At 33.5% G+C, this 26543-nt stretch overlaps 3 protein-coding genes and 1 long non-coding RNA gene across 5 annotated transcripts; all 4 read right to left on the bottom strand.

Moving 5' to 3' along the window:
- Positions 1 to 6735: 6735 nt before the first annotated feature.
- LOC105799727 (uncharacterized) lies at positions 6736 to 7918 on the bottom strand. Its single transcript, XR_001135659.2, has 3 exons — positions 7350 to 7918; positions 7170 to 7251; positions 6736 to 7087 (listed from the first exon to the last, which is right to left on the bottom strand). It is a non-coding gene; the product is annotated as an uncharacterized LOC105799727 (long non-coding RNA).
- Positions 7919 to 12667: 4749 nt separating this feature from the next.
- Positions 12668 to 14631, bottom strand: LOC105799725 (purine-uracil permease NCS1-like). Its single transcript, XM_052620438.1, has one exon. The coding sequence runs from the start codon at positions 14556 to 14558 to the stop codon at positions 12894 to 12896; it is 1665 nt and encodes a 554-aa protein (XP_052476398.1). The 5' UTR covers positions 14559 to 14631; the 3' UTR covers positions 12668 to 12893.
- Positions 14632 to 18848: 4217 nt separating this feature from the next.
- Positions 18849 to 20944, bottom strand: LOC105799724 (purine-uracil permease NCS1). Its single transcript, XM_012630414.2, has one exon. It carries the CDS (start codon positions 20787 to 20789, stop codon positions 19068 to 19070), a length of 1722 nt encoding a protein of 573 aa, XP_012485868.1. The 5' UTR covers positions 20790 to 20944; the 3' UTR covers positions 18849 to 19067.
- A 2525-nt stretch (positions 20945 to 23469) lies between these two features.
- LOC105799726 (protein RGF1 INDUCIBLE TRANSCRIPTION FACTOR 1) lies at positions 23470 to 25221 on the bottom strand. Of its 2 annotated transcripts, none has more exons than XM_012630418.2 (4): positions 24844 to 25221; positions 24549 to 24732; positions 24231 to 24446; positions 23470 to 23853 (listed from the first exon to the last, which is right to left on the bottom strand). In XM_012630418.2, exons 2-4 carry the CDS (start codon positions 24720 to 24722, stop codon positions 23635 to 23637), a joined length of 609 nt encoding a protein of 202 aa, XP_012485872.1. In that variant the 5' UTR covers positions 24723 to 24732; positions 24844 to 25221; the 3' UTR covers positions 23470 to 23634. The 2 variants fall into 2 exon arrangements, with proteins under 2 accessions (XP_012485872.1, XP_012485871.1); XM_012630417.2 differs by having other exon boundaries at positions 24549 to 24728; positions 24844 to 25219.
- Positions 25222 to 26543: the final 1322 nt, after the last annotated feature.

Below are 26543 nucleotides of genomic sequence, written 5' to 3'. Positions count from 1 at the left end.
TAGAGCATTTTATGAGACAGATGCCCTAATTATCAAGTCGAACTCCTAGGTCTGCTAAGTTAGCACGTCTCTGTCTGCTCTCTCTAGCAGTTTTAGGTTTTTTTTTGGTTTTGTTTTCTGATTTTGATGTGACGGCATATCTATTTTCAGATTTTTCTTTTATTTTCACTACTAAGGCTTTGAGTTAGCATGGAGACAGAATTTGTAGGATTAACGTTGGAGGAGGAAGACGAAATTATCCAGATTCAATCTGATACGGAAACAAATGGAGAAGTGGAAGTTTTGCAATTGGTGGGATGTTTTCTAACAGCAAGTATTGTCCATTACCCAGCAATGAGAAGCACAATGGCAAATTTGTGGCATCCCGTGAGGGGAGTTCAAATTAGAGATTTGGGGGAAAAAAGGATGGTGGCAGGAGTGGAAACTAAAAAGATGGGGTGGGATTTATCAATTAGGGCGCAGTCTCGTCGAACTCAAATGATGACAAGTGTATGGTTGCGAGAAGAAAACGAGGGACAATGGAGAGGAAATAATGGGGGAAAACAGAATAGGAGGCTAATGTCAGGGGTCCAATGGAAAATAGTGGTAGTAATGGAATTCTAGATTCAGCTTTGGGAATAAATCTGGCAGGGAGGGAATATTACACAAGGAAAGGTAATGGGAACTGAAGTGGTAATCTAGAGAATAGCCTAATGGAACATGATATTGAAGATGTAGTGATTGTTGGGGAGGAGGGCAAAAAGAGAAATAGAAGGGAGATGGAAGATGCCTTGGCCAAAGAGGAGACTAACGTTTTGGCGGAAAGGAGTAGGAGAGCTGTGGAGGTTAGTCATCAATAATCGACAGCTGCCAAGTGGCAAGTCGACCGTTCGCAATGAAAATTTTAAGTTGGAATATCCGTGGATTGGGGAGTCTACGTATAATTTGAAAACTTCGGTATGTGCTGAAGGTATATAATCCCCATATAGCCTTCTTTATGGAGACAAAAATTAGTAGCAGTCATATGGAAAAATTTAGAAGAAGTTGTGGGTTCTTTAATGGTATTGATGTTGGTTCAGATGGTTCCAGAGGTGGCTATGCTTGGCCTGACGAGATGGAAAAAATGTTCAACTTCAAAGTTTTTCAAAACGACATATTAATGTTATCATTGATGAAGTGGAAGAAGGGTGCAAATGGAGGCTTACAGGTTTTTATGGGTTTCCATATCCACAAGAAAGAGTAGAGGCATGGAATCTATTACGGCACTTAAGCACGGCTGGGGAGTTACCATGGATGGTATGTGGAGACTTTAACGAAATTCTATATAGTTTCGAGAAAAAAGGTGGTTTATTGCGAGAGGAAGGACGAATGAAAGTTTTTCGTAAGATATTAGAGGAGTGCAGTTTATCTGATATAGGGTTCAATGGAAACTGGTTTACATGGGAAAGAGGGAATTTTCTTGAAAACAATATCCAAGAGCGGTTAGATAGGGGAGTGGCGAATGAATAATGGCTGCAAAAATTCCCTGATTTTCAGATTCAACACCTCCCACATACGTTTTCTAATCATTGCCCCTTATTGGTTAATACAAAAAATGAGTGTAGAGAGAGAATACATAAAGATTTCAAGTTTGAAGCATGGTGGGTATTGGAGGATTCATTCTTAATTGAGGTGAAAAACATTTGGGAGCATTCTGAGGGTGAGTTCTTAAGTAAGTTAAATAGCATGAAAAAGGGGCTGGAGCGATGGGCTAGACAAATTCGAAGCTCTAGAGAAGGAAGGAAAAAGTCGTTATCTTTAAAACTGGCCACATTAATAGAGGCAGAAAGAGATGAAGAAAATTGGGCAGATCTGATTGATACAAAAATCCAACTGAATTTGGAGATTGAAAAAGATGAACGGTATTGAGAACAAAGAGCAAGGGTTAACTGGTTGAAACTTGGGGACAAAAATACAGCATTTTTCCACAAACAAGCAACACAGAAGCGACAGAGGAACTTGATCCGTAAAATGCAAAATGATGACAGGAGGGAAACGGACGATTTAAAGGAAATGGAAATGATAACCAGAGCATATTTCCAAAAACTTTTCTCTGCTAGGAGAAGAGCTAATTATGATCATGTTTTATCTGGAGTTTCTCAATGTATATCGGATGAAGACAATTTAATGTTAAAAGAGAGATACACAAATGAAGATATTGTAATGGCCCAAATTCAATGTTATCGAAATAGTGGTTTCGTAACCACAAATTCGATTTAAAGAGAAATTTATTTTAATGTTTTTGCATGAATATTGATATGATAGGAAAAATCGTATGAAAATATCGATAGAAAAATTTTACCGATTTAGTGGTTAGTTAGAAAAGAAATTATTGAAGAAATTAAGTAAAAATAAGATATCGAGACTTCGATCTTGTAAAACCGAGTCAAAAATATTTTTATAAATATTTATGAAGTGTTAGTAATATGGTATTAAAATTTCGTTAGAAAATTTTAATGTTTGGGTAGTCAATTAAGTGAAAAGGACTAAATTGAAAAAGGTGTAAAAGTTATGAGAAGGATTAAATAGCTCAATTGTCAAATGAGGAGGGACATAAATTGAAAATAACCCCAAAAGGAGATATTTTGGGCGGCATAAGCTGAGAAAGATCAGGAGAATTGAAGAAATAAGGGTAAAATTGGAATATTACAAAATTTGCTTTAAAAGTTAGGACTAAAGTGGAATTATCTAGATTTCTCTTTATTTTTCTGCATTCTCATCAGCCAAAAACGTCCTAAGGGTTTCTTCAAGCTGGTTTTTCATAATTTTTGCACCAAGTGAGTTAATTCTTGCCTTTTTCTTGTAATTTTTGTGTTTCTAAGACTTTTACAACTAGGTCCTATTACTAAATTCATTAGTTTTTGATTTTATGAATGATATTGAAAGTTGATATGAATATGTGCTGGAAGTTTATGAGGAAATAGGATGAAATTGAAGCTTTAATTTGTTTATGAGATGATTTTATTAGGTCATTCCAATAGAAATTGATTTGTAGGACCTAATTGTGAAAAAGTTTGGAATTAAAGTTTAGTGCTAAAATTATAATTTCCAAAGGTTATAAGGTAGTTTAAAGTGATATAATAAAGTGTTGATTGAGAAAAATCAGCTCAATTGAGAGGTTAATTGAGCAGGGACGAAATTATCATTGTTGAAAGCTTAGGGGAAAAATGGTAATTAACACCATGCACTAAAACAGTTTAGACAGCAGCAGTAGTCTAACTTTGAAAAATCACCAAATATTATAGAAATCGAAATACAGGATGAATAAAATATTAAATTAAAGCTTATCAAGTCTAGTTTCTTATAAAATAAACGGTGTAAGCAATGGAATTGTAAATCATGAGATATAATAGATTTTGTGAGACATGGTCAGAATGAATTCGGGTTCCCCTGTTTTGACTTTAGAAAATCATTAAAAATTGTACAAAAATGATTATGAGTTATAATTCATATGCTTAGAATCCTTAATGAGTCTATTTTCTGAAGAAATAAAGGAAGCATCATCCTAATTCTTTACAATGAGATAATTAATTTTTAGTGAAGAGGGTCAGAACTATCATACAGTGAAACATGCAAAATTTTAAAGAATAAACTGTACTTATTGGCTAAACCAAAATTCTAAATTTTTATGGTAAGAAGATATGTGAATCTAGTTTCAGGAAAATTAACTAATCTTAATTTGGAGTTCCGTAGCTCATGATATAAATAATTTAGTGACTATGACTCAGTGAGACAGCTTTGAATGCACTATAAATAATAATGGAATTATAAAGAAAGTTACATATGAACATGAAATGTATTAGATTAATGATTAAATTTTTTTATTTAGATCCGGAAAATTCAAATACGAAGCAAGATCGAGGAAAAGAAAAAGTTCGGGATTAGTAGATTTTTATTTACGAACAATTGTCGAGGTAAGTTCGTGTAACTTGAATTAGATTCCTAAATGCTTGAAATGTTTGTTATTGATGTGAATATGATTTGAATGTTTATTGTATGATAATTGATGAAGTATCGATATTCTTGATGAAAAGAGGAAATAAATCCCGGTTGAATGAAAGGAAAATTCGATGGATCTTTGAAAAGGAATTGACGGTAAAAAGGATCTAGCCCGGACGGGTGATCCTATCCTGATATAGCCCTCCTGAAGAATATGTGGAAAATGGATTTAGCCCGGACGGGTAATCCGAATTAAGGTCTGAATTTAGCCTGGACTGGTAATTCAGATCCAAGCTCATTAGAGTAATTGTCGTTGCAGGGGATTTAGCCTGGACTGGTAATCCCGACAATACTCTATGAGTTTATATTACAGGGGATTTAGCCTGGACTGGTAATCCCGCTGTAAGGATGAGGTTCGCGGGAGTGTGCTCTCTGAAATGGAAATGTGCGCACACGAATATGAATTGACGGACCCGGATTTGTACACTTAGGTGTACCCCTGAAAATCCATCGAAATTCCAAGTAGTTCAACGGGATAAATATGGAAAAATAACAAGGGAATGGAAATCATGGAATTGATGAGCTCATCAATCATGATAAATATCATTGATACATGGAAATTATTGGACTAATTTGAATGTTGAGTTTGTGCATGATAGGGGAATAATGTATTGAATGGATGTATGAATGTTTATTGCATTGTATTGAAAATATTAGGTAAGTATAATTCTTGTTACATGAGCTTACCAAGCACAAAGTGCTTACCCTGTTTCTTTTTCCCCTGTTTATAGAGTTAAGAGCTCGGAGGTCGGATTTGGTCGGAGACGCATCACACTATCAGCCTCAAGATCTTGGTATATAAAGAAACTTATTTTGGAAATCAATGGCATGTATAAGCTAGTAAAGTAGATGTTAATGTGAAATGAATGTATGGTTAGCCATTGGTATGGCTAACAAATTTTGGTTTTGGTATGTGATAAGATTATCTTATGAATACGGTAAATCTATCTTAAAAATATTCTGGAATGAATTGGTTGTGTTGGATTGGTCTCGGTTTAAAAAAAATTCAGTAAAATCTAGTAATACCTCGTATCCTATTCCGGCAACGAATACGGGTAGGGGTATTACAGATATCCACTAGGCTTTGTTAGAATTGGGGCCCACTAAGGCACCAGGGGAAGATGGATTTCCAGCGTTATTTTATCAGAAATGTTGGGCGATTATTGGGGAAGAGGTAACTACTTTTTGTCTCAATCATCTGAATGGAGGGATGGAGATTAGCCCAATCAATAAAACAAATATCGTTTTACTCCCTAAAAATTCAAATCCAGTGGATATAACACACTTTAGACCCATTAGTTTGTATAATGTTATATACAAATTAATGGCTAAAGTTATTGCGAATCGTATTCGAAAAGTATTAGACAAATGCATCGATTCTGCACAAAGTGCTTTTGTGCCTGGGAGATTGATTTCAGATAACGTGTTATTGGCTTATGAATTACTCCATACGCTAAAATAGAAGAGGGTAGAGAAGAAAAGATTTATAGCGGTCAAGCTAGATATGAGCAAGGCGTATGATAGGGTAGAGTGGAATTTTGTGGAGGGGATGATGAAGAAAATGGGGTTCGACTCAGAATGGGTGGCTCTACTATTAAGGTGTGTAAATACAGTTTCTTATTCGGTGGTTCTTAATGGACACAATGAAGAATTCTTCTATCCTACTAGAGGATTACGACAAGGGGACCCATTGAGCCCGTTTTTATTCTTATTCTGTGGAGAATGTCTTTCTAGCATTATGAAGCTAGGAATGAAGGAGAACAAAGTAAGAGGGGTTAAGGCAAGCAGAAGTGGGCCGTAGGTTTCACATTTACTTTTTGCAGATGATTGTATGTTGTTTGGGAAGCTTTAGAGAGGAGTTCAATTTATTTAAAACAGATTCTGCATCAGTACGAAGTTTGCTCGGGTCAAAAAGTAAACTATTCGAAGTCCACAATTTTCTTCAGCAGCAATTCACAGGAGGAAGAAAGACGTACAATTACTCGAGTTCTTGGGGTGCAAAGATCAGATGATATGGAAAATTACCTAGGGCTACCTAACTTGGTGGGTATAAGGAAAAAGGCAGCGTTTCAGATTTTGAAAGATAGATTCAGGCAACTTATTGAGAATTGGAGCATCAAATATCTTTCACAAGGAGGTAAGGAGATTTTCATCAAGGTTGTTTTACAATCTATACCAACTTACACAATACCTTGTTTTTTACTCCCTAAATCTTTTTGTAATGAATTAGAGAGTATTATTGCAAAATTTTGGTGGCAGAAAAATAAGGGGAAAAAGGGGATACATTGGTGCGCATGGAAGGACATTTGCTTAGCAAAAGAATCGGGTGGTCTAGGTTTTAGATGTTTAGATAAGTTCAATATAGCATTATTAGCTAAACAAGGTTGGCGTCTTATTAATTATCCGAGTTTTTTATTAGCCCGAGTTTTAAAAGCTAAATATTTTTCGAGAACGAATTTCATGAATACTTCTTTAAGCAACCTACCTTCACTTACCTAGAGAAGTATTTGATCGACAAAAAAACTTTTGATGGACAGATTATGCTGGAGGGTAGGTGTAGGAGACCATATCTCAATATGGAATGATCGCTGGGTACCGGGAGTGACTGAAGACAGATTATAGAACAACAACAGTGGCGAAAGTATCAGAGTAGTGGCCGACTTAATCAACAAAGAAAGTAGAACATGGAACAGAGATTTGATTATCAGTACATTTAATACGGATATCGCAAAGAAGATATTACAGATCTCGCTTTCAAAGACTATTCACGAAGACATCCAAGTATGGAGAGGAGAGGCAACTGGAATCTTTTCAGTAAGAAGCGCCTATAAACTATTACAGGAGACTACAATTGATCCTAATGCTTATTTACAGCCCGATTCTAAAAATTTTTACAAGAAATTATGGAATCTACATATGCCTTCAAAAATTAAAATTACAGTGTGGAAAATTGCGTGGAATTACATCCCCACTTTCTCCAATCTAAAGCTGAGAAGAGCAATGACTGAGGACTGCTGTTCGAGATGTGGTTAGGAAAAAGAAGATAGCATCCATGTCTTCCAAAGATGCCCTGTAGTGAAAGAAATATGGAGTCATTTGAATTTTTCCTGGGTACTTAACAACAATCATGTAGATCTCTGGAGTTGGCTTACCTGGGTCTTCAGCAAAGGGACAAATGAACAGTGCATGGGATTTTGCTACGGTTTATGGGTAATCTGGACAAGCAAGAATAAGCTAATATACGAAGATAAATTTAGCACCAGTTGGGATTTATCCAAGCAAATTAAAAGCTACATTTCAGAACTGGAAGGAGTTAAAGAAAGGGTAATTACCTTGGAAACCGGCGTAAGGCGTAGACAGAGGCTACAAAGGACGACTAAGGCCATCTTTTTCGATGCGACTTTTGACTCACAGAACCACAGATTAGCGTTAGGCCTCATCGTTAAAAATGAGGAGGGTAGAATTGTTGGAGCAAAATCAATCCTTCATGACAATGTTGCATCTCTGCTTGCGGCGGAAGCACATGCAGGATTTCAAGCAACAAGGTTAGGGGCCCAGTTGGGATATCACACTTTAGACATAATAGGAGATTCAAGAACAGTGAAAACAAAATGTCAAAGTGAAAATCGAGACAGATCAGAAATAGGAGCAATTATCAGTGACATTCAAAGCTTAAAAGATTTCTTTCAAAAAGTCAGATTCTATTTTATCCCAAGGTCTGAAAATATAGAAGCGCATAGATTAGCAAAAAGATCACTAAAGAAGAAAGAAGAACAGTACCTGGAGGGAGAGACCTTAAGATCGATTTGGGATGAATAGGAGCCAAATTGCCTTGGTTGTTCAGAGTAGAAGGAAAGGGGATAAGATTTTTGGTTTTGGCATTAGGGAGTGACGATTGAAATGAAAGAGTGAATGCCGATTGTAAAAGCAATCAGAAAGCAAAAGATTTTAGGGGATTTGCTTTTACTTTTCAGTTGTCTTGGACAGAGGAAAAGTCAGAAGAAATTATGAAGATAACAGGACCGTTCGGCTGGAGGTTTTGAAATTGTTTATTTTATTGGTTTTTACTTTTAAGTGGGCTAAACTGTTGTAAGCCTACCTTTTGTTGTTTTTTTCTTAGGATTCATATTTTGGGTTCAAGCCCAATGGACAGTTTTGTTTCAAAATTATGCTATAATCCAGTCGAATTAAAAAAAAAAAAAGAGACGGATGCCTAAAACGGTGCCATTTCTGTTGACCCTAAACCTGACCTGATTTTCAGATAGGATCCGCATGTTTAGTGTCTAGAGTATAATTGCTACCCTAGTACTACCGCTTTTAGGCAGTTTCCAATCCGGTCCTGTTTCTTTTTTTTTCTTTTTAAATTTTATCCTGTGATTTTGGTTTTGTTACATTTTAGTCCTTATTAATTAATTTTTTTTCTTTTTTTATAATTTATGCTTTCTAATTTCATTTGAGTTTGGATTTAGTCCTTTGTTTATCTAAGTAGTACTCTATTTTTTTTATTTAACTTTGACCTTTTACAAACTTTTTTACTTTATTTATTTATCTATTTATTATTTCTTTCTTTTTTACTCTTAAAATTAGATTGTTTATATTATTTGTGCAATTTTTGTTCATTATTATCGTCATTATTATTTTATTTTTGGTCTAGTTGTTTTACTATTTCTTTCATTATTTATGGCACATTTATGTCATGTCTGTTTATCTTTTAAATCACGCATTTTCCATTTTATTTTATTCGAAGTTACTTTATTTGTTTTATTATTATAATCTAATTATTAATATTATTAATAATATTATTAACTACATTAGTATTATTATAGCATTCCTTATTTATTCATTATATATTATTCTAATATTCTACTTATATAGTCATTTTACATTATTTCATTATCACTATATCATACATTATATTTAAATATAATTATCAGTTTTTGTACTATGCCCAAATAAGTAAATTACATATCGTTTTAAGTGTTACGTTCGTTTTTTTTGGCACGATGCATAAAAAAGGAAAAAATTTTAAACCGTGGCAATGTTCATTATTTTTGGAATTAGAAGAGTCGTGTTCCTAACTTACGGAATATGGCTTCTTTCTAAAACCAAAATAGTCGATTATCCACTTTAAAAATATAAAAACAAGATTTAAATAACGATTCAAACGGTGATTATTCTGATTTTCGAAAATTAAAAGCGTCATGTCCTAACTCACGGGGCATGATCTTTATTTTCGATTAATTCGGAATAAAGTCTTTTCTATTAAAATATCTTAATACAAAGGGATCGCATTTTAAATTCTCTTCAGATTTTCAATTTTCGACATTAGGACATCAAGTAATCAATTAGGTACCAATTTTGGGCGTAACGAGGGCGCTAATCCTTCCTCGTACGTAACCGACTCCTGAATCCATTTTTTGGATTTTTGTAAACCGAAAAATATTGTTTTAGTAAATCAAACCTCTTATTAAAACAATCAAATTACGAGGTGACACGATCACACCTTCTGAAAGTGATTGGTGGCGACTCTATTTTCGTATTTTCAGATCAATTTTAAAAAGGTTTTACAGTGATATTGGGTGTGGAGGTAATTAGGAGTGTAGGTTTATATTTGCTTGCTAGATCTAGGTGCTATGGTCTTTTTTGCATGGCCCATTCAATTTAATTTGTTTTTGGTATTCTTCTATTTGTTATTGAGTCTTCTTTTGTCTTATGCCATCCGGTGAGTATGAGAGTTGGGTTGATGCTTCTCTCTTTTTTTAATGTTCTTTAAGGTATGTTTTGATTTGGGGTTTTTAAGAGCCTGTTTGAGATTTTCTCTTCTTTTTTCTTTTGACATCCCCAACATTGTAATCCTATTTTGGACATTGATTTTTAATGAAAATTTTATCGTTTTAGCAACAAAAAAAAAAAAAAAGATTTCCTTTAATTTTCCGAAACAAAGTCTTAAATTTTGGTGTAGATGAACAGCAGTGAAGTTTGAAAAAGTAGTAAAACCAAACATGCTAATTAATTTTTATAAGAAAAATCCAAAACAAAACAAGACGATGTATAACCTTACAAAAAACAGTTGTGGAGCTCAAACATAGTTGCAATTCTTTTTCTTTTTATAAAGTTGATTCTAGTTAATTACATGCTCTTTTATATTGAAAACAATTGGTTTAAACAAAAATACTTTGATAGGTTTAATTTATATTAATTTAAAATTTTTCACAAATTAACTCAATCAATGTAATAATAGAAAACTTAAATTATGAATTGAAAATATATTCAATTTACTTTTTCTTAAAATTAAAATAGCTCTTTTCATAAATACTGCACTCTATTTTCTATTCCCCATCGATCATTTTTTCCTAATTTTTACCCAAATTAATTAAACCTTATAAATATCAAAATAGAGTTCATGCATGCTGGTGACTAACGTACGTATGATCAACCGACCAACCAATAGAATCTCATTCGCACGCAAATTCTGTCATTATACTAGGGTTTATGGTTTACAAGTTTGGTGATAAGATAATGATAAAATATTGATAAATGCTTATCTATTTGTCATCGTGTGTTATGTACTGTTGACAGAAGTGTGTGGGGGAAATACTATATATAAATTTGCGAATTGGAAATCAAGTTTTTAATTCGTCATGTAGAGATACGCCATGGTACGTGATGAACTCAGATCATAACTAAGTTTTGTTGATCCAAATGTTGGATAATAAGAGTAAATAAAATAAGAAAAATGGATATTTTTTATTTTAATCTATAAAAATGAAATCCATACATAATTTATATAAGATAAAAATTGAACCTTGGACATTAAAATTCTCGAGCTTTGACCTTTGCGAACAACGCCAAGGCGTCGTTGGCAAATAGAAAAGATAAGTATGCATATTTATAAGAATATTATGTACTTCTTAAAGTTTTTGTTTTTTTCTCTAATATTTCAACCATATCAAGAAAGGAAAAATATTTTTCTTGTGTCGAAATAATTAGATATTATCATATAGTCTTGTTTTGAGCTTTCAGTTAAATTTATGGATTAGAGATAAACGGACTCGAACCATTGACATCCATCACAAGGTAAACCACTGCCTCTCAAACCCCCGGAATCTACCATAAAAGTCAATAATAGATAATAACTTCCCCCAATATAACTTACAACTTTCATTGTACCTGCTCTCTAAAAAGCAATTCTTCTAAAAATCTCAAAAAAAAATGCTGAGTTGGAATCTCATTTGTTTAACTAAGGGTTATTATGCTTCCGGAAGACCGGCTACAAGACAACAAGGAACGATGGAGAATTTTGCCCCCTTCAACTTTTTTTTTTTTTTGTTATACATAAAAGTGAGCTAGAATAACTAGGCAGTAGAAAAACCAGACCATTAAATCCTTCCTCAATAGTTTTCGTACTTCGTCCAGAGGCCTAGTGCCTGATGTCTTGTTGTTTTAGCCCTATAGTCTGCAACTGAATTTACTTCTCGATTAACATGTTGAACTCGAACATCAACAAACGTACACATTGACTTCTGAATTCTTCGGACCAAAGGAAAATTTTGAGCATCATTATTTTCCTTTAACAACATATTTACTACCTACAAATTATCACACCCAACTATTACTCGTCTGAAGTCATATTTTTTTACTAGCGTAAGTCCATCAAACACTGCCCACACCTCTAAAATTAATAAAAAGAGACTAAATACTCTAAAATTATTATAGGACAAATTGAATCTTACCATATACCTACAAAAACATTAATAATTTAAAAAGTCATATAAGATGCAAACTAAATTCAAAAATATTAAAAGCAAGGACTAAATCATAAAAAAATAAAACTACGAATTTAGGTTGGAATTGAAATAAAATTTAAAAATGAAAGACCTAAATAACAATATCTCAAAACACAATAGCTGTTTCCCTCCCACTCTAGTGAATTGAAAGGTTTAGTGTGTTGTTTATGCAACACCCACCTTTTTATTTTATTTTATTATTTTAATAATAACTGAGGATGGTGTCCCCCTAACATGTGCTATAACCAAAATTACTGCAACTTTCTTATTATTTTGGTAAATAATTTATAATTTATATCAATTTTAAATTTATTTTATTTTTCATATTGTTTTAATAAAACCCAAGGTTTTGTTATGGTATTGATGGATATACTTTCCTTTATAGTGTTAGCAAGCACTAATATTAGTGCGCTTTGATGTATAATCAAAAGTATCCTTCAATTGTATATGTATAAACATATTTGTATGTAAATATAAAATTTTAAATTATTAATTAAGTTTGCATATTTTAATTTAATAATTACATTTTATTTTTAAATATAATTATAAGAAAATTGAATATTTATTTAAACCGATATGCATCAATACTTACTAATTTTAATGAATTCAATTGAATCGCACCAAACCATGGTTAGAAGATGACATTCATCATTTTTAGAATTCAATTTTTAATAACATTCGTTTAATTGACTGCATTGGTAAGATATATTACATTTTTAATGAGAAAATATAATTTTGTACCTTAAAGACAACTTTGTTCGTATCTTAGAGATGAAGATACCAAAAAAATCTGAACCCGAATTCTGTGGTGCTTTTCCTGTTAATTAAGGACTGAACATGCAAGTAAACAATGAGTTGGCCAGTTGGGAATGAATGGCAGTAGTGCGGGTTTTATTCATGAAAAAGCTAGACAGTACAGGTGCAGGCTTGCGTAGTCTTTTACATCTGCATAATAATGGCCTCACAGTATAGTCTAAATGGTTCAAGTTAAAGTATACAATGGAATAAAGAGAAACTAAATGTAGTATATTTGAGAAGTTTTAGCTTAGGTTGCGGGTGGCAAAAGGGGATCAATCAAAGGGTATATGTTTACTTTGTTTCCCTCTCAAAACTCAAACTTGCCAAAATCCAGTATAATAGACCTGCAGAGAAGAAGCTGAAAAACCAAGCATTGTTGTATATGACAACAAAAGCATCTGAAACTGATGATACAATCCCCACTTTTTGCAAGAATCCTGGGATTACTGGCAAAATCCCAATTACTAGAGCTGCCAATGCTGCCAAATTGAAGCCTCCACAATAGTAATAAGCCCCCTCGGGACTTAAAGAATACAAGTCCTTGAGGCTTAATTTGGTTTGCCGAATAAGATAATAATCTGCTAAGACAATGCCACCGATTGGACCCAACAACGCTGAGTATCCCACTAGCCATGTATATACAAAGCTCTCACTAGATTTTAGCAGTCTCCATGGCTGAAACGCAACGCAAAACAATGCTGACAGCAGAGCACCTGTTCTGTATGTGAGCTTGGAAGGGTAGAGATTGACCAATGCATTTGCTGGCGCAACGACATTGGCTGCAATGTTGGTTGCCATTGTGGCTAGGCTTATTCCTAGAATGGCTAGTATCATTGTTGTCAATCCTCCAATTTGGCCAAGAAGGTGAATTGGATTAGAGATAACATGGCCGAAAATAACTTGAGTAGAAGATGTTACAGCTAGGCCAACAAAAGTAAATAATCCCATGAAGATAGGAAGGCCGGCCTGACCAATAATTTGATCCCTCTGAGTCTTGGCAAACCGAGTAAAATCTGGAATGTTGAGTGCTATGGTAGTCCAGAAGCTTATATTAGCTGTGAGGGAAGGGAAAAACAAAGACCAAAACTCCGAGGAGGATAGCCTAGAGGACATGTTTAGTAAGTGGCCCAAACCAGCAGCCTTGACATAAGCCCAAATGAGAAGAAAAGATGTGAGCATGATCAGTGTGGGTGCTGCGTACTTTTGGAAGGCTTTAACCCCTTCCATACCCTTCAAAACTGCGACCAGCTGGACCAACCAAAAGGCAATAAAACAAGCGAATTCAAGAGGGGAAGTGCCAAGCCATGGTAAGGGTTGAGAAAAGGAAGATTGTTTAATGGAGTTTGGGAGAAAAAGGTAGATAGCCTCACCTCCAATCCAACTCTCTATCCCATACCACCCACAACAAACCAAAGCACTAAGCGAAGTAGGAACATGTGCACCACGAATGCCAAAAGATGATCTCGCCAGGACAGGGAAAGAGATTCCATATTTGGTGCCAGGGTGACCCGTGAGGACTAACGGCACTAACAAAATCATGTTGGCAGCAACAACAGTGGCAATCCCTTGCCACCAAGCCATCCCCAGCTCAACAAGACTACCTGCCATGTAATATGCTGGAACACCAACAACAAGACCAACCCAATGTCTGGCCATTTGCTTCCAGTGGTAGTTCCTTTGACTTGGTCTTGTCGGCTTGAGGTCATCATTGGTGAGAGTTGGATGAGGATCAAATTCATAAAACTTTTTTCCAACACTGGATTGACCTGAAGACGATGATGATGCCCTGGGGACTAAAATGATACATCTTTTCGGAAACGAGGCCTTAAATTTGACTGGTAAGGATACGTTAGTGGGAGGAAGGCGTGAGAAGTTAGGATGTTGATGAGGTATAGCAGAGTGAAGAGAAAGGTGGGGATACAAATGGAGATGAGAGACGATGCATTTGGAAGCCATGACTCAAAACTAATTCCTAGAAGTTTGAGGCTGAAACCATGGGGTATAAGTCATTTCCAGATAAATAAGATGAGTGGTTAGTAGAAATATTCTATGATAAGTGATTTAGTATAATCATCTTATAATCATACACAATTCGTAACCGTTAGATCAAATATGTTCATGTGAACCACTTAAACAAAATTAAATTGATAAATATAATTAACAGGTGAATTACTAAACGGAAGCCAAAAACCAAAATGACCGTATTTGGAATTTTTGCTTTCTCTCTTATAATATTCTTTTTCTTTTATTTATGGTCACTTCTTTTTCTACTAAAGTGAATTATATTAGCACCCTGACATGCTTCTCAGTGCCTCTCGGCATTGGGGTTTTAGCTACCTTTGACACATAAAAGCTAGTTTGTAATTTGATTGAAATGCGACTTTATTGCAGAGCAGGACAAGAATTGATAAGCCATTATCCGTTCGCCACCTGCTAGATGCGTGTCATGCCGTCATTGATTGCACCAGATCTTGTGGACAAAATGTTTGATAAGCTTCAGATGTGATAGACGTGATGAAGTTATTTGCTTGGTCGAAAGACGCTTTTAATTAGAATCAGATGCTAAAGACGTCAATGTACTGACCTAGACTGATCAATCTTTTTCTTTCAATAAGAACATATTCATTTTTAAAAAAGAAAGCCAGCTACGGGGAAAAAAAAAAGGGGGAAAAAAGTCCGAAAAGAAAAAAGATACGACAAAGTTTAAGGCTTGGTTCAACCAAAAACCAGTCTTAAAGAAAACCTTAGTTGTCGTCAGCTGTTGTCATCACCACAGTACAAAGAGGAGCGGGTGGGGGCTTCAAGAGAGATTGAGGATGAGAGAGTTCTTTAATTCTTCGAGGATTAAGAAGGATCAAATCAATGGTTCTTAATGTAAAGATACAGAAAATCATAAAGTCGACCAATATTTTCTTAGAGTACATATCTCTTTATTTAAGATATGTAGAGCACATAAGAACTCTTAAAAAATAATTTTATTTGATTCAATTTCTTCTCTAATAAAAAATACAAAATTAGTTGCACAAAATCTTCAAAAAAATGCAAATAAATAATTAAAATATTTTGATCAAATATGCTAATAAATAATAAAAGTCATGTGTCTAGCACAGTGATAGCCGTAATATTTACTTCCGTTGGCACATTGACAATCACTTCAAAAACTTACCTCCACAATCAATATAACAATACAAATAAAAAATTTAATTTACCAAAACCTTCCTTGACTACCATACTTTTTGTATCCCAAACTCATGGTGTAACACTGAATTTGGTAGAAAATATGTTTCAACCGTAACGAATCCAACATCCAAGGTAGTAAAGTTCTCGAATAATCTACTAGTATAAAACAAAATAGGAAGGAAGAATCGTGTTGTACATTTTACCACACAGGTACCAGTTCACGACATTATTGACATACAATTTTGGAGTTTTGTCATAAATCGGTGACATATTTGTTGCTACACAAACGAATTGATACATTGAGGTATGACGCGTGTTGATAATTTTGATACTATTGGTTAATGAATTGTGCCAAAACTTAACATTTATCATTCAAACATTAATGAAAATATTATTATGTATGGATATTAAAATTTGTGACTAATTTATTTTAATTAATATTTTTTTTAAAGTTAATTGATATTTGTAGAATATAACTAATCTGTCATATATAGGCCTATTAATGGGTTAGGTTATCCACCCAAGCCTAAAATTTGAAAGGATTTGGGTAAAAATATTAGGCCCAAAAAATGGGTCTAGACAAAAAAATAGACTAGTTTAAAATATGGGTCGGGCTTGGGATTGAACATTCCAAGCCCGGTCCATTTTTAAGTTTATAATATTTCATATTATATTAATGTAATTTAGACCATATTAAAAAATAAATCTATGCTAAATATATAATACTACTCTAATGTAAACATTAAAATAATGTTAAGATGACTATATAAAAATTTTCAATAAATAAAATATGTATAAAATTATTAAATATTAAAATAAAATAATATATATATTTTAAAAATAACATAGACGGGCCTAAAATGGACTTGGATTAGTCTTTTACAAATATGGTCGAGCTTGAGCAAAATTTTAAGCTCATATTTCGGGTCAGGCCGAGCTTAAACAAATATAAAGTATATTAGTATCATGTTTAGGCCCGGCCCGGCTTATGAGCACTTGCAATCACATGATTTTTATGTTATTTTCCGACTAAACTCTGATCTCACATTAAGATTTATGTTAAACATTTATTTTAAATTATTTTAAGAAAAAAAGATTTTGAAATATTTTATTTCAGTAATTAATAATAAATTGATTTATAAGAAACATAAGAAACTAACATAAATTTTTTATTTTATAAAAATAGAATTCAAAAATTAAAAATAAAAAGACAAAATGGATATCCTCTACTCCTACCCTTAATAAAAATAATTAAAATAGTAATTCAAAAATTATCATTTTATTAAAAATTAAATTGTAAAAATTTGAAGTTAAATGGAAAATTTTAGTTAACAAATAAAATTTAAATTTAATATTAAGGATGGTGGTGTGCCTTTACAAGCAAATCCAGATTATAAGCCTAATCCAACTCTTAAATTTTCACTTGAATGGAAATCTTGGGTCCAAATTTTTTGGGTCTGAAATTCTTGATCCAAACTTCAAAATGCAATGGACATTATTGATCAATTATCTTAAACATGAACTAACAAAAAATGAAGTTTTGGCGCAGGTCATGCTCTTGCTCTGCCAGTTTCTTTCATTTTTCTACTCTCAAGAATACATCTGAACCCGATTTAGACAAAAATATTAAGTTCGAAAATGATTTGGGGTAAAAAATTTAGACCTATTTAAAATATGAGTCGAATTCGGATTTAAATATTTAAAGCTCGAATCTAGTCGGATTAAGTTTATAATAGTTTATATATTATTTAATTTATAAGATATTAAAAAATAAACTTATATTAAATATATAATATTTTTTTAACATAAACATTAAATTAAATTAATGTTAAGATAGCTATATAAATATTTAATAAATTAGAAAAAATAAAATTATTAAATATTAAATTAAAATAATATAAAAAATTTAAAAATAATATGAATGAGCTTAGATTAATTTTTTACAAATATAGATTTAAATCTATATTTCGGAATGTACTAGATTTAAACAAACATGTTAATATTATATTTAAATCTGAATCTCAACCCCGCCCTACTCCACCCATAATCAACTTTACTCGAGAATCGATAATATTTTGCCAAAGAAGCTACTGATTGGGACCTTGTGTTTGGAGCAGTCTGCTGGAAACGGCTTGATTTTCGAGGATAATTTTCAGGTGTTAAAGGGGATAATTGGTAAAAGGTTGCAGACTGAAAGAAGAGGTGACTGCGGACTTGGATGGAGGCCGGTTGGGAGAAGCCTCCTGAGAGGTGGCACCAGCTTAATTCGGATGGTGCTGCTGTTGCAGGTGGTGTTATCCGACCGAGATTATCGGGGACGTTGGGTGCAGGGGTACACCAGAAGCATTGGGGTGTGCTCTGTGCAGGAACCACAGATCTGGTGTGTGTCTGATGCTCTAACTCTGGCGTGCTGCGGAATGACGGACTGCCAGCTTCTTTCTTTTGGTAACAATCAAGCGTTTCCAAGTATTAAAATAGTAACCCTTTTAGACATTCTTTCAACAAATAAGGATTGTGCCTATATGATAAAATGATGTGAGCTCCCTTCCAATTCCCTGTACGATAAATGATCTGCTCCTGCTCTGCCGGTTGGAGTTGGAAGATAGAAGTAAATTTTGGGTATAACTGCTTTACGCTTAAGGACTGCTAAATTTCAAACATCTGCTATTTGCAGTGCTCTGATATAATATAACAGATGGCCTACCATCAGTATATTGCAGTACTGGGGTTGTGGGATTCATATAACCAAAACCGTAGGTTGCTTATTTTAGGGAGTCTCATCTCTTCATTCTGTTGCAATTCACTCTCAATCACTGCTGTACTATGGTTACCATTAACATTTTTGAAAACTTTGTATGTGCGAAACTAACTTCTTATAAGAGCTCAAGTAAATGAGAGCTTTATCCCAGAATTGGAACATTTCTCAGGTAATCTTTTGGTAGGGCTGGTTCATGCATCAATTCTTAAAAGATGACATTCAACGGTGTTCTCACTGCATCCTTTCTCTTACCCAACAATGCAACCACTTTTCTACTAAAAGTTGCAAGCAACTCATGACTTGACCACTTAGTGATGATACCGGTACAATTTTTTATTCAATGAAGTAGCTTGACACTAAAGGTGACAGCTTCAGTATTCTTTTTACAACTGCATAGATAATGGTCTATTTCCAGTCTTTAGAGTGTAATGGTTGAATGTGCTGATTCACCATAAATTATGTACACTCTGAATACTGTTTGCAAAGTGAAAATATACAAAGGAATAAAGTTAAAGACAAGCCTTGCCTTAGGATTTTGTTGGCAAAAGGGGATCTGAGGGTAAAGATTTATTTTGCTTTCCTCTCAAACTTGCCAAAATCCAATATAACAGACCTGCAGAGAAGAAGCTGAAAAACCAAGCATTGTTGTATATGACAACAAAAACATCTGAAACCGACGATAGAATCCCCACCTTTTGCAAGAATCCTGGGATTACTGGCAAAATCCCAAATACTAGAGCTGCCATTGCTGCCAAATTGAAGCCTCCACAATAGTAATAAGCCCCACCGGGACTTGAAGAATACAAGTCCTTGATGCTTAAATCCGTTTGATGAATAAGATAATAATCTGCTAAGACTATGCCACCTATTGGACCCAACAAAGCAGAGTATCCCACTAGCCATGTATATACAAAGCTCTCACTAGATTTTAGTAGTCTCCATGGCTGAAAAGCAATGCCAAGCAAAGCAGTGAGCAGAGCCCCTCTTCTGAATGTGAATAGAGAAGGGCTTAGATTGACCAATGCGTTTGCTGGGGCAACCACGTTGGCTGCTATGTTGGTTGTGATGGTGGCTAGGCTTATTCCTAGAATGGCTAAGATGGTTGTTGTGAACCCTCCAATTCGGCCAAGAAGTTGAATTGGATTAGAGATCACTTGGCCGAAAATTACTGTAGTAGATGATGTCACAGCTAGGCCAACAAATGTAAATGCCCCCATGAAGATTGGAAGGCCAGCCTGACCAATAATTTGATCCCTCTGAGTCTTGGCAAACCGAGTAAAATCAGGAATGTTGAGTGCTATAGTAGCCCAGAAGCTTATATTTGCGGTGAGTGAAGGAAAAAACAAAGACCAAAACTCAGGGGAAGATAGCCTAGAGGATAAGGATAACATGTGGCCTAAACCATTAGCCTTGACATAAGCCCAAATAAGAAGAATGGATGTTAGTATGATCAGAATTGGAGCCGAGTATTTTTCAAGGTCTCTAATTCCTTCCATTCCCTTCCAAACTACGGCCAACTGGACCGACCAAAAGGCAATAAAACAAGCAAATTCAAGAGGGGAAGTGCCAAGCCATGGTAAGAGTTGAGAAAAGGAAGATTGTTTAATGGAATTAGGGAGAAGGAGGAAAATTGCCTCACCTCCAATCCAACTCTCTATCCCGTACCACCCACAACCAACCAAGGCTCTAAGCAAAGTAGGAACATGGGCACCACGAATACCAAAACATGATCTCGCCAAGACAGGGAAAGAGATTCCGTATTTGGTGCCAGGGTGACCCGTGAGAACCAATGGCACTAACAAAATCATGTTGGCAACAACAACAGTGGCAATCCCTTGCCACCAAGCCATCCCGAGATCAACAAGACTACCAGCCATGTAATAGGATGGGATACCAACAACAAGACCAATCCAAAGACTGGCCATTTCCCACCAGTGGAAGTTCCTTTGACTTGGGGTTGTCGGCTTGAGATCATCATTGGTGAAAGTTTGGTCAGGTTCAAATCCATCAAACTTTGCTCCAACACTTGATTGACCTGAAGATGCCATTGGAGTTAAAGTAGCACATCTTTTGGGAAACGATTGATAAATATGATAGTGGGAGGTCTTGATTGTGGCAGTTTTGACAGCTGAGAACAAAGAAGTGGGGGCATGGCGTGATAGTTTTGGATTCTGGGGGAGTGCAGAGTAAAGAGAAAGGTGGGGATGGGGATGGGGATGGAGATGGAAGCTAATGCATCTGGAAGCCATGAATCCCAACAACTCTCAAAACCAAATACAAAAGAGTTTGAGGCTCAGAATCCGTGGGGTATGAGTTGTTTGGAGATAGATAAGAATTGAGTGGCTAAAATTTGCCAAGCATTGCTCTCTCAATTTCATTTGTGCGTACAGAAATGAGATTCCTTGTTCTATGAGTTTACTTGGTAATTCAAAGTCTTCCATTAGTAATTCAATTATTTGTTTTCTGATTCTGAATCTAAAGATAATAATAAAAATTAGAAGAAAGTGGATTATTTGTTTGTCAATAATGCATTCTCCCGCTTTTGATGAGGAAATAACATGGTTGAAACTTCAATATGCTATTTGAATAACATGTACATGCGGTGAAGTTACGACATAGACTTGGTCAGTGACGCGAAATAAATAAATAAATAGTTTGTAAGATTTAATTAAGAGGTGAATTCCACTTGTAGAGAGTCAGCAAGAATATTCATGTAGATATAGTTTTTGTATTGTTTAGTTGCAGCGATTGGATCAACGTCTAAGCTGAGTTGAGTTCAAAACTCTTACTCCTCCCTCCATACCAACCTCAGTTTATAATTTTCCATTAGGCCTTATATATGATTATGTCCTAAAAGCCCTGTCCATATATCATAATATTAACGAATTTGGATATAATTTACATACATATTTTCTACTTTACAACATCGTATCTAAAATAAATATTTATTTTGATAACAATATTAAACACCTTGAAGAGTACTTTTTCACAACGAACTTTTCAATCTCAATTATACAAATATATATATATAAATGGTCAACAACCCTAGTTAAATGGAAGCACAAGGCATGGATATTATTTGGATCCTCGCCCTATCACTTTTCAAGGGTAGAGAAAGGAATTATTTGGTGGAGCTACTATTTTCAAAGATAACAATAATATTTTGATAATGGTTTGTAAAAGGTTGCCATTTCCAAGATAGAATATCCTTCTCGTACAAGGAATCAACGAGTAATTTTGTGAAAAAATTCAAGGACAGATTAAAAGATGGCCCAACTTTTAATAATATTAAAGTTTTAATGAAAGATTTGGTTATAATAAGATAAACATAAAAAAAGAAGCAATTAATATGGACATCAACTTCAAATGATTTTTCTTATAGATTCCTGTGGAGTTTCAAGAAAACATACACATGTTGCAAATTCATATTTTCTACTGAAAATCGATGTAAATAACAGTTTTAAAATGAATAATATGTGTGATCGATGTAAGTGTTGAGTAATCATTTTGTTTGTGCAGAATTGTATTTAATGTAATTTTAATATGTTATTTTAATTAATGTTATTACTAAAAATATATACTTATTTTTTAGTTTAAACATTATACTAATAATAATACTTTTTCTTATTTATTGAAAAGAAATATGAAAGTAGAAGATTACATTATATGTAATATAATAATAATAATAATATTGATAATGGTTCATAAAAATATTTAATGTGTAAACACGTTGAATTATCTATTTAAAATAAACTTTTTTCGATGATGATATTTTTATTTATTTTAATGTTCTAAGTGGCTTAACAATATTTTTACTTTGGTAGGATTATATCTAAAACAATTCTTAATATGTTGCTTTAATTAGTATTATTGATAAAATAATTATAATTATTTTTTAAATATTATATTAATAATATTTTATCATATTTATTAAAAAAATATAAATGTAGTTAGAAAAGTGCTACATCCACAATTAGATTATATGTCGTAACATTGGTTTCGACTCAATTGTCCATATTGAGATGCAGGTAGCTTAGGGTTTGGGGATCAAACTTTTAATAGAAGAGGGCAGATTGGACCTGCTTGACCTCCTTCAAATGAAAATATCTTATAAATGATTCTTCAAAAATAATGAAATCTAACTTTTTAAACCATATAAAAGATTTATAATTCATTTCTTACTGGATTAAAGGGATAATTAAATGGATGTAGGAGTAGCATGTAGAGAGCGGTGACTTAGCCTTGATAAAAAACAAGAATTGGACTGCTAAATGCATACATGTATGTAGACAAGGTAAGGCAGCAGCAGATTGTATGGCTAAAAAAGGGAGTTCAATACAATCCAGGTCTTGTACGTTTTAATAATCCACCTGAAGATATCATAGCTGCTGACCCTGTGGGTTCTGCATTGTAATGTTAATTGTGACTTGAGTATTTCTTGATTGAATAATCTACTACTTTTACCCCCAAAAAACATTAATTTTGCCAAAAGTTGTGTCTATATTTAACAAAACGTGCTTGAAGTGAAAAGAAGGAAAAGCAATAAAGAAGATATCCACAACCAAATTGAACTTAAAATGATAGATCTACAAATCTGGGTAACAATTCATCACAAAAAGAAAAATGGGTTTATTTAATTAGTCCTATGAATTAAACAAATAGAAGGGAGTTTTGTTTCTTTATGTAAACCGCCCATGTGATTGATGGACCCATGAAAACTATAAAACAAACTCCACCCAATCACTTTGCTTTTCTTTTTTATAATTTCTTGATTACAATGTACACCTTACAACTATGCAATAATTAACATTTCTCAATTCTTGCATTATTGACCTTTCTTCACAACATATAGAGAGAGAGGAATTTGTTGTTAAAAGGGACCCAATTCCAAAAGCCAAAACTTACTTTACTTCCCCTCTCCCCCCCACCCCTTCGTTTTTTTTTTGGGACTCCCCCTGACCAAATTATGATACCCTGCATAAAGGAGGTAGGACAATTGGACAAATTCAAAGACCCCCAAACAATTGTAATCTTTTTTTCTTTTTTGGTGATAAATAAAGAAATGGGTACTCTTTTTTTTTTTTAGTGGAATTTTTAGGAGCCAAAAGGTGCACGGTGAGGGATTCCTTTCCTTCTCCTTGCACTTGAAGGAGGTGGGGGAGGCGTGGGCGGGTAAATGTCTTGTTGTGAGCCTTCACGCAATTCTTCTTCTTCCTTTGATATGCCTTCTCTTCTAGTTCTATCCATTACCACCACCTCATTCTTAGCCTCTAAGCTAAAACTTGCATTCCCATTTCTCTTTATTCCTACAAGCTAATTTCATATTAAAAATGGGATTAAAATTATAATTCACTGTTTTAACTGCTTAAAACCATGACTTAATCCAACCACAATTTATACACTTGTTTGAAATATCAAACAATGTGGAGCATTGGCCAATTAATATATCTTAGGGAATATCATATAATCATGATTGATGATCAATGCGGTGGTAGTTGGGATGATGATGCTTTTATATATGGGAAACGAATGAAGAAAATCATCATGTTCTACTATATGTTATATATGAAGGTTGATGGTAATGTAACCATATATACATCTGATGGGTGGTGAATGGTAATGGTGATGATGATAATTAATGAGAAGAAAGGATGAAGAGATATGAAGTAGATAGAGAAAATGCTATTTACCTTACATCCCAAGGAACAAAAGCGAAATGGGTCCAAGAGGCTTCTTCCACAGATTTCGCAGATATGAGCTACACCTTTTCCAGATTTTGGTTGAGGCCTCTCGTTCAGAAATAGAACCCTGGCACTGTTTATCACATATGTTTGAACCCCACTTATATCCAATACCTTTTGAATCTCTGTGACCCTCACTACATCATGATATGAAGATCTCCTTATCTGAACATCAAAACCCAAAAGAAAAGCCAACAAACAAAAGGTTTTAAATTATGTACATTTATCAGAAAATAAAATTTGTTAATTCCCATACATAGAGTTTACCTGAATAACTTGATGATCTTTGTGTTTAGAAGAGCGGCAATAAAAGCAAAACGCATCCCCTTTACAGTCTAAACAATACATGTTACATTCACCCCTAGCTGCATCTCCATGTGTTGTGCAAACTGTGAAAAAGGCTGTACTTAGCAATGACTCTAGCCATGGCGGCACCGCCATTGTCCCCTATCTCCACAAAACCAAAGAAAAAGGATAATGAGACAAAGAAAACCAAACCAGCGAAGAAGAATGAACAAGAAAGAAACAAGTAATATTGGGGCATTGATGGCAATGCCATTACCATTGATAATCGAAGCAAAGCAGTGGGATTTTGCCAAGGAAATGTATGAAGCTGGATTAATTTTTGCTTTGACGATAATGGAAGAGAAAAATTTAAGATCAAAAGCCAAAGAAAGAGAAAGAAAGAGAGAGGGAGAGGGAGAAAGAGAAAGAGAGAGGGGGTAATTAAAATGAATTTGCAACTTAGAATTCAACCAACAAAGCAAACGCCTGAACTAAGGGACAAGGCTCATAAACAAATGCAGCGAAGTAATGTGGGGGAGTTTGGACGGCGGAGATCAAAAGTGGTGGCTGAAGCTGATGTAGAGCCGCTGGATGGATGGACAAGGATGGGTTTGGCGCTTACGCTACTTTTGGTTCTTTGTTTAGCGTCTTTACGTAGGCAGAAGGTCGGTCATCGGCCATTGCCTACGCAATTCAGCCTTCCAATTGAATATAGCTGTTCACACATGTTGATCACCACCTACCTTTGTGCCACCTGTGCATCTTCCACCTGGCTTAATCACCATGGCTTGTTTTAAATAAGGTGGGGTCCCATCCTTTTGAGAAGGATATATCTTTCTACTAATGGCATTGCCAATGATGATGGATTTTGTATCATTATTTCTTGTTAAAATTTTTTTAACTAACTATTTTTTTATCCAATTTTTCAGTAATTAATTGTTTGATTCAAGTAGTTAACGAGTTTAATTGTATTTCTTAAAAATATTTTTTTATTTTTAATTGGCGTTGAAAACTAAATTTAAAATTTCATCTTATTTATAAAAATTAGGTAATAAATTTAATTATTAAACTATGTATGCTTTTCTGGCAAAAAAGAGACTATATATGCTTTAAATATAATGTAATGTTTACGATTGAAATTAATATATGATACCTTTCTACAATTTATCGTATTAAGTAAAATAAAATAGCCAGTTGTTTAATTAAAATAATAAATATTAGGTTACATCATGTTAATCAAAAATCTAACTTTGATAGAAATAATAAAATTAAAACGTTGAAAATTATAGTATTATGAGTATAATTTTTAGATTTTTTATAATTTAAAATGGTAAAAACACTCTCATATTAATTTATTTTCTTTTATTTTTAAAATAAAAATTAATGTTAGATACACAGTTATACACATTTTAACATCACAAGTATAATTAAGAAGTTCTCATTTGTTATATATATATATATATATATATATATATATGCATATATATATTTCAAATATCTTTCTTTCTTTCTTTTTTTGTAAAAACACCTCCCTAATCTTTCTAATTTAGATGCTGACTAAATTGGACTCTTAGAAAAATTAAAATAATTTAATTTATGCCAATTTCGAAAGTGAGCAACTCAAAACAATTAATCACAACAATTGATGTTTTCTTAATTGTACATAATTGTTATTGATATAATAACAAATTAAGCTCTTAATGTTTATATATTCTATCAATTTGGTCTTGATACAAAAATTATCCTAAAATTGTATAATTTTTAAAAAAATCTAAAAAACAAAAAGAATATATAAAAAATTAGGTTAAAATATATATAAATAGATAATATATGTAAATTTTGAGGACTAAATTTGTTATTATACCAATCAAAATTGTGTAAATTTGACGAAAAATATTAATGTCGTGATTAATTATCTTTAAATGATTACTGATAAAGATTAAATCACTCCAATTCTTTTTTTTAAACTAATTTATT

Source organism: Gossypium raimondii, chromosome 9, assembly GCF_025698545.1.
Source record: "Gossypium raimondii isolate GPD5lz chromosome 9, ASM2569854v1, whole genome shotgun sequence".
Taxonomy (NCBI): domain Eukaryota; kingdom Viridiplantae; phylum Streptophyta; class Magnoliopsida; order Malvales; family Malvaceae; genus Gossypium; species Gossypium raimondii.
The sequence above is the reverse complement of the archived record's forward strand: the minus strand, read 5'-3'. Positions and strand labels throughout refer to the sequence as shown.

Coding starts and splice junctions, on each gene's coding strand:
- LOC105799725 (XM_052620438.1), bottom strand. CDS start 14,558: ATGGCTTCCAAATGCATCGTCTCTCATCTCCATTTGTATCCCCACCTT.
- LOC105799724 (XM_012630414.2), bottom strand. CDS start 20,789: ATGGCTTCCAGATGCATTAGCTTCCATCTCCATCCCCATCCCCATCCC.
- LOC105799726 (XM_012630417.2), bottom strand. Junction 24,447..24,548: donor AAGATCATCAAGTTATTCAG/GTAAACTCTATG, acceptor TTTGATGTTCAG/ATAAGGAGATCTTCATATCA. Junction 23,854..24,230: donor TTTGTTCCTTGGGATGTAAG/GTAAATAGCATT, acceptor ATATGAAATTAG/CTTGTAGGAATAAAGAGAAA.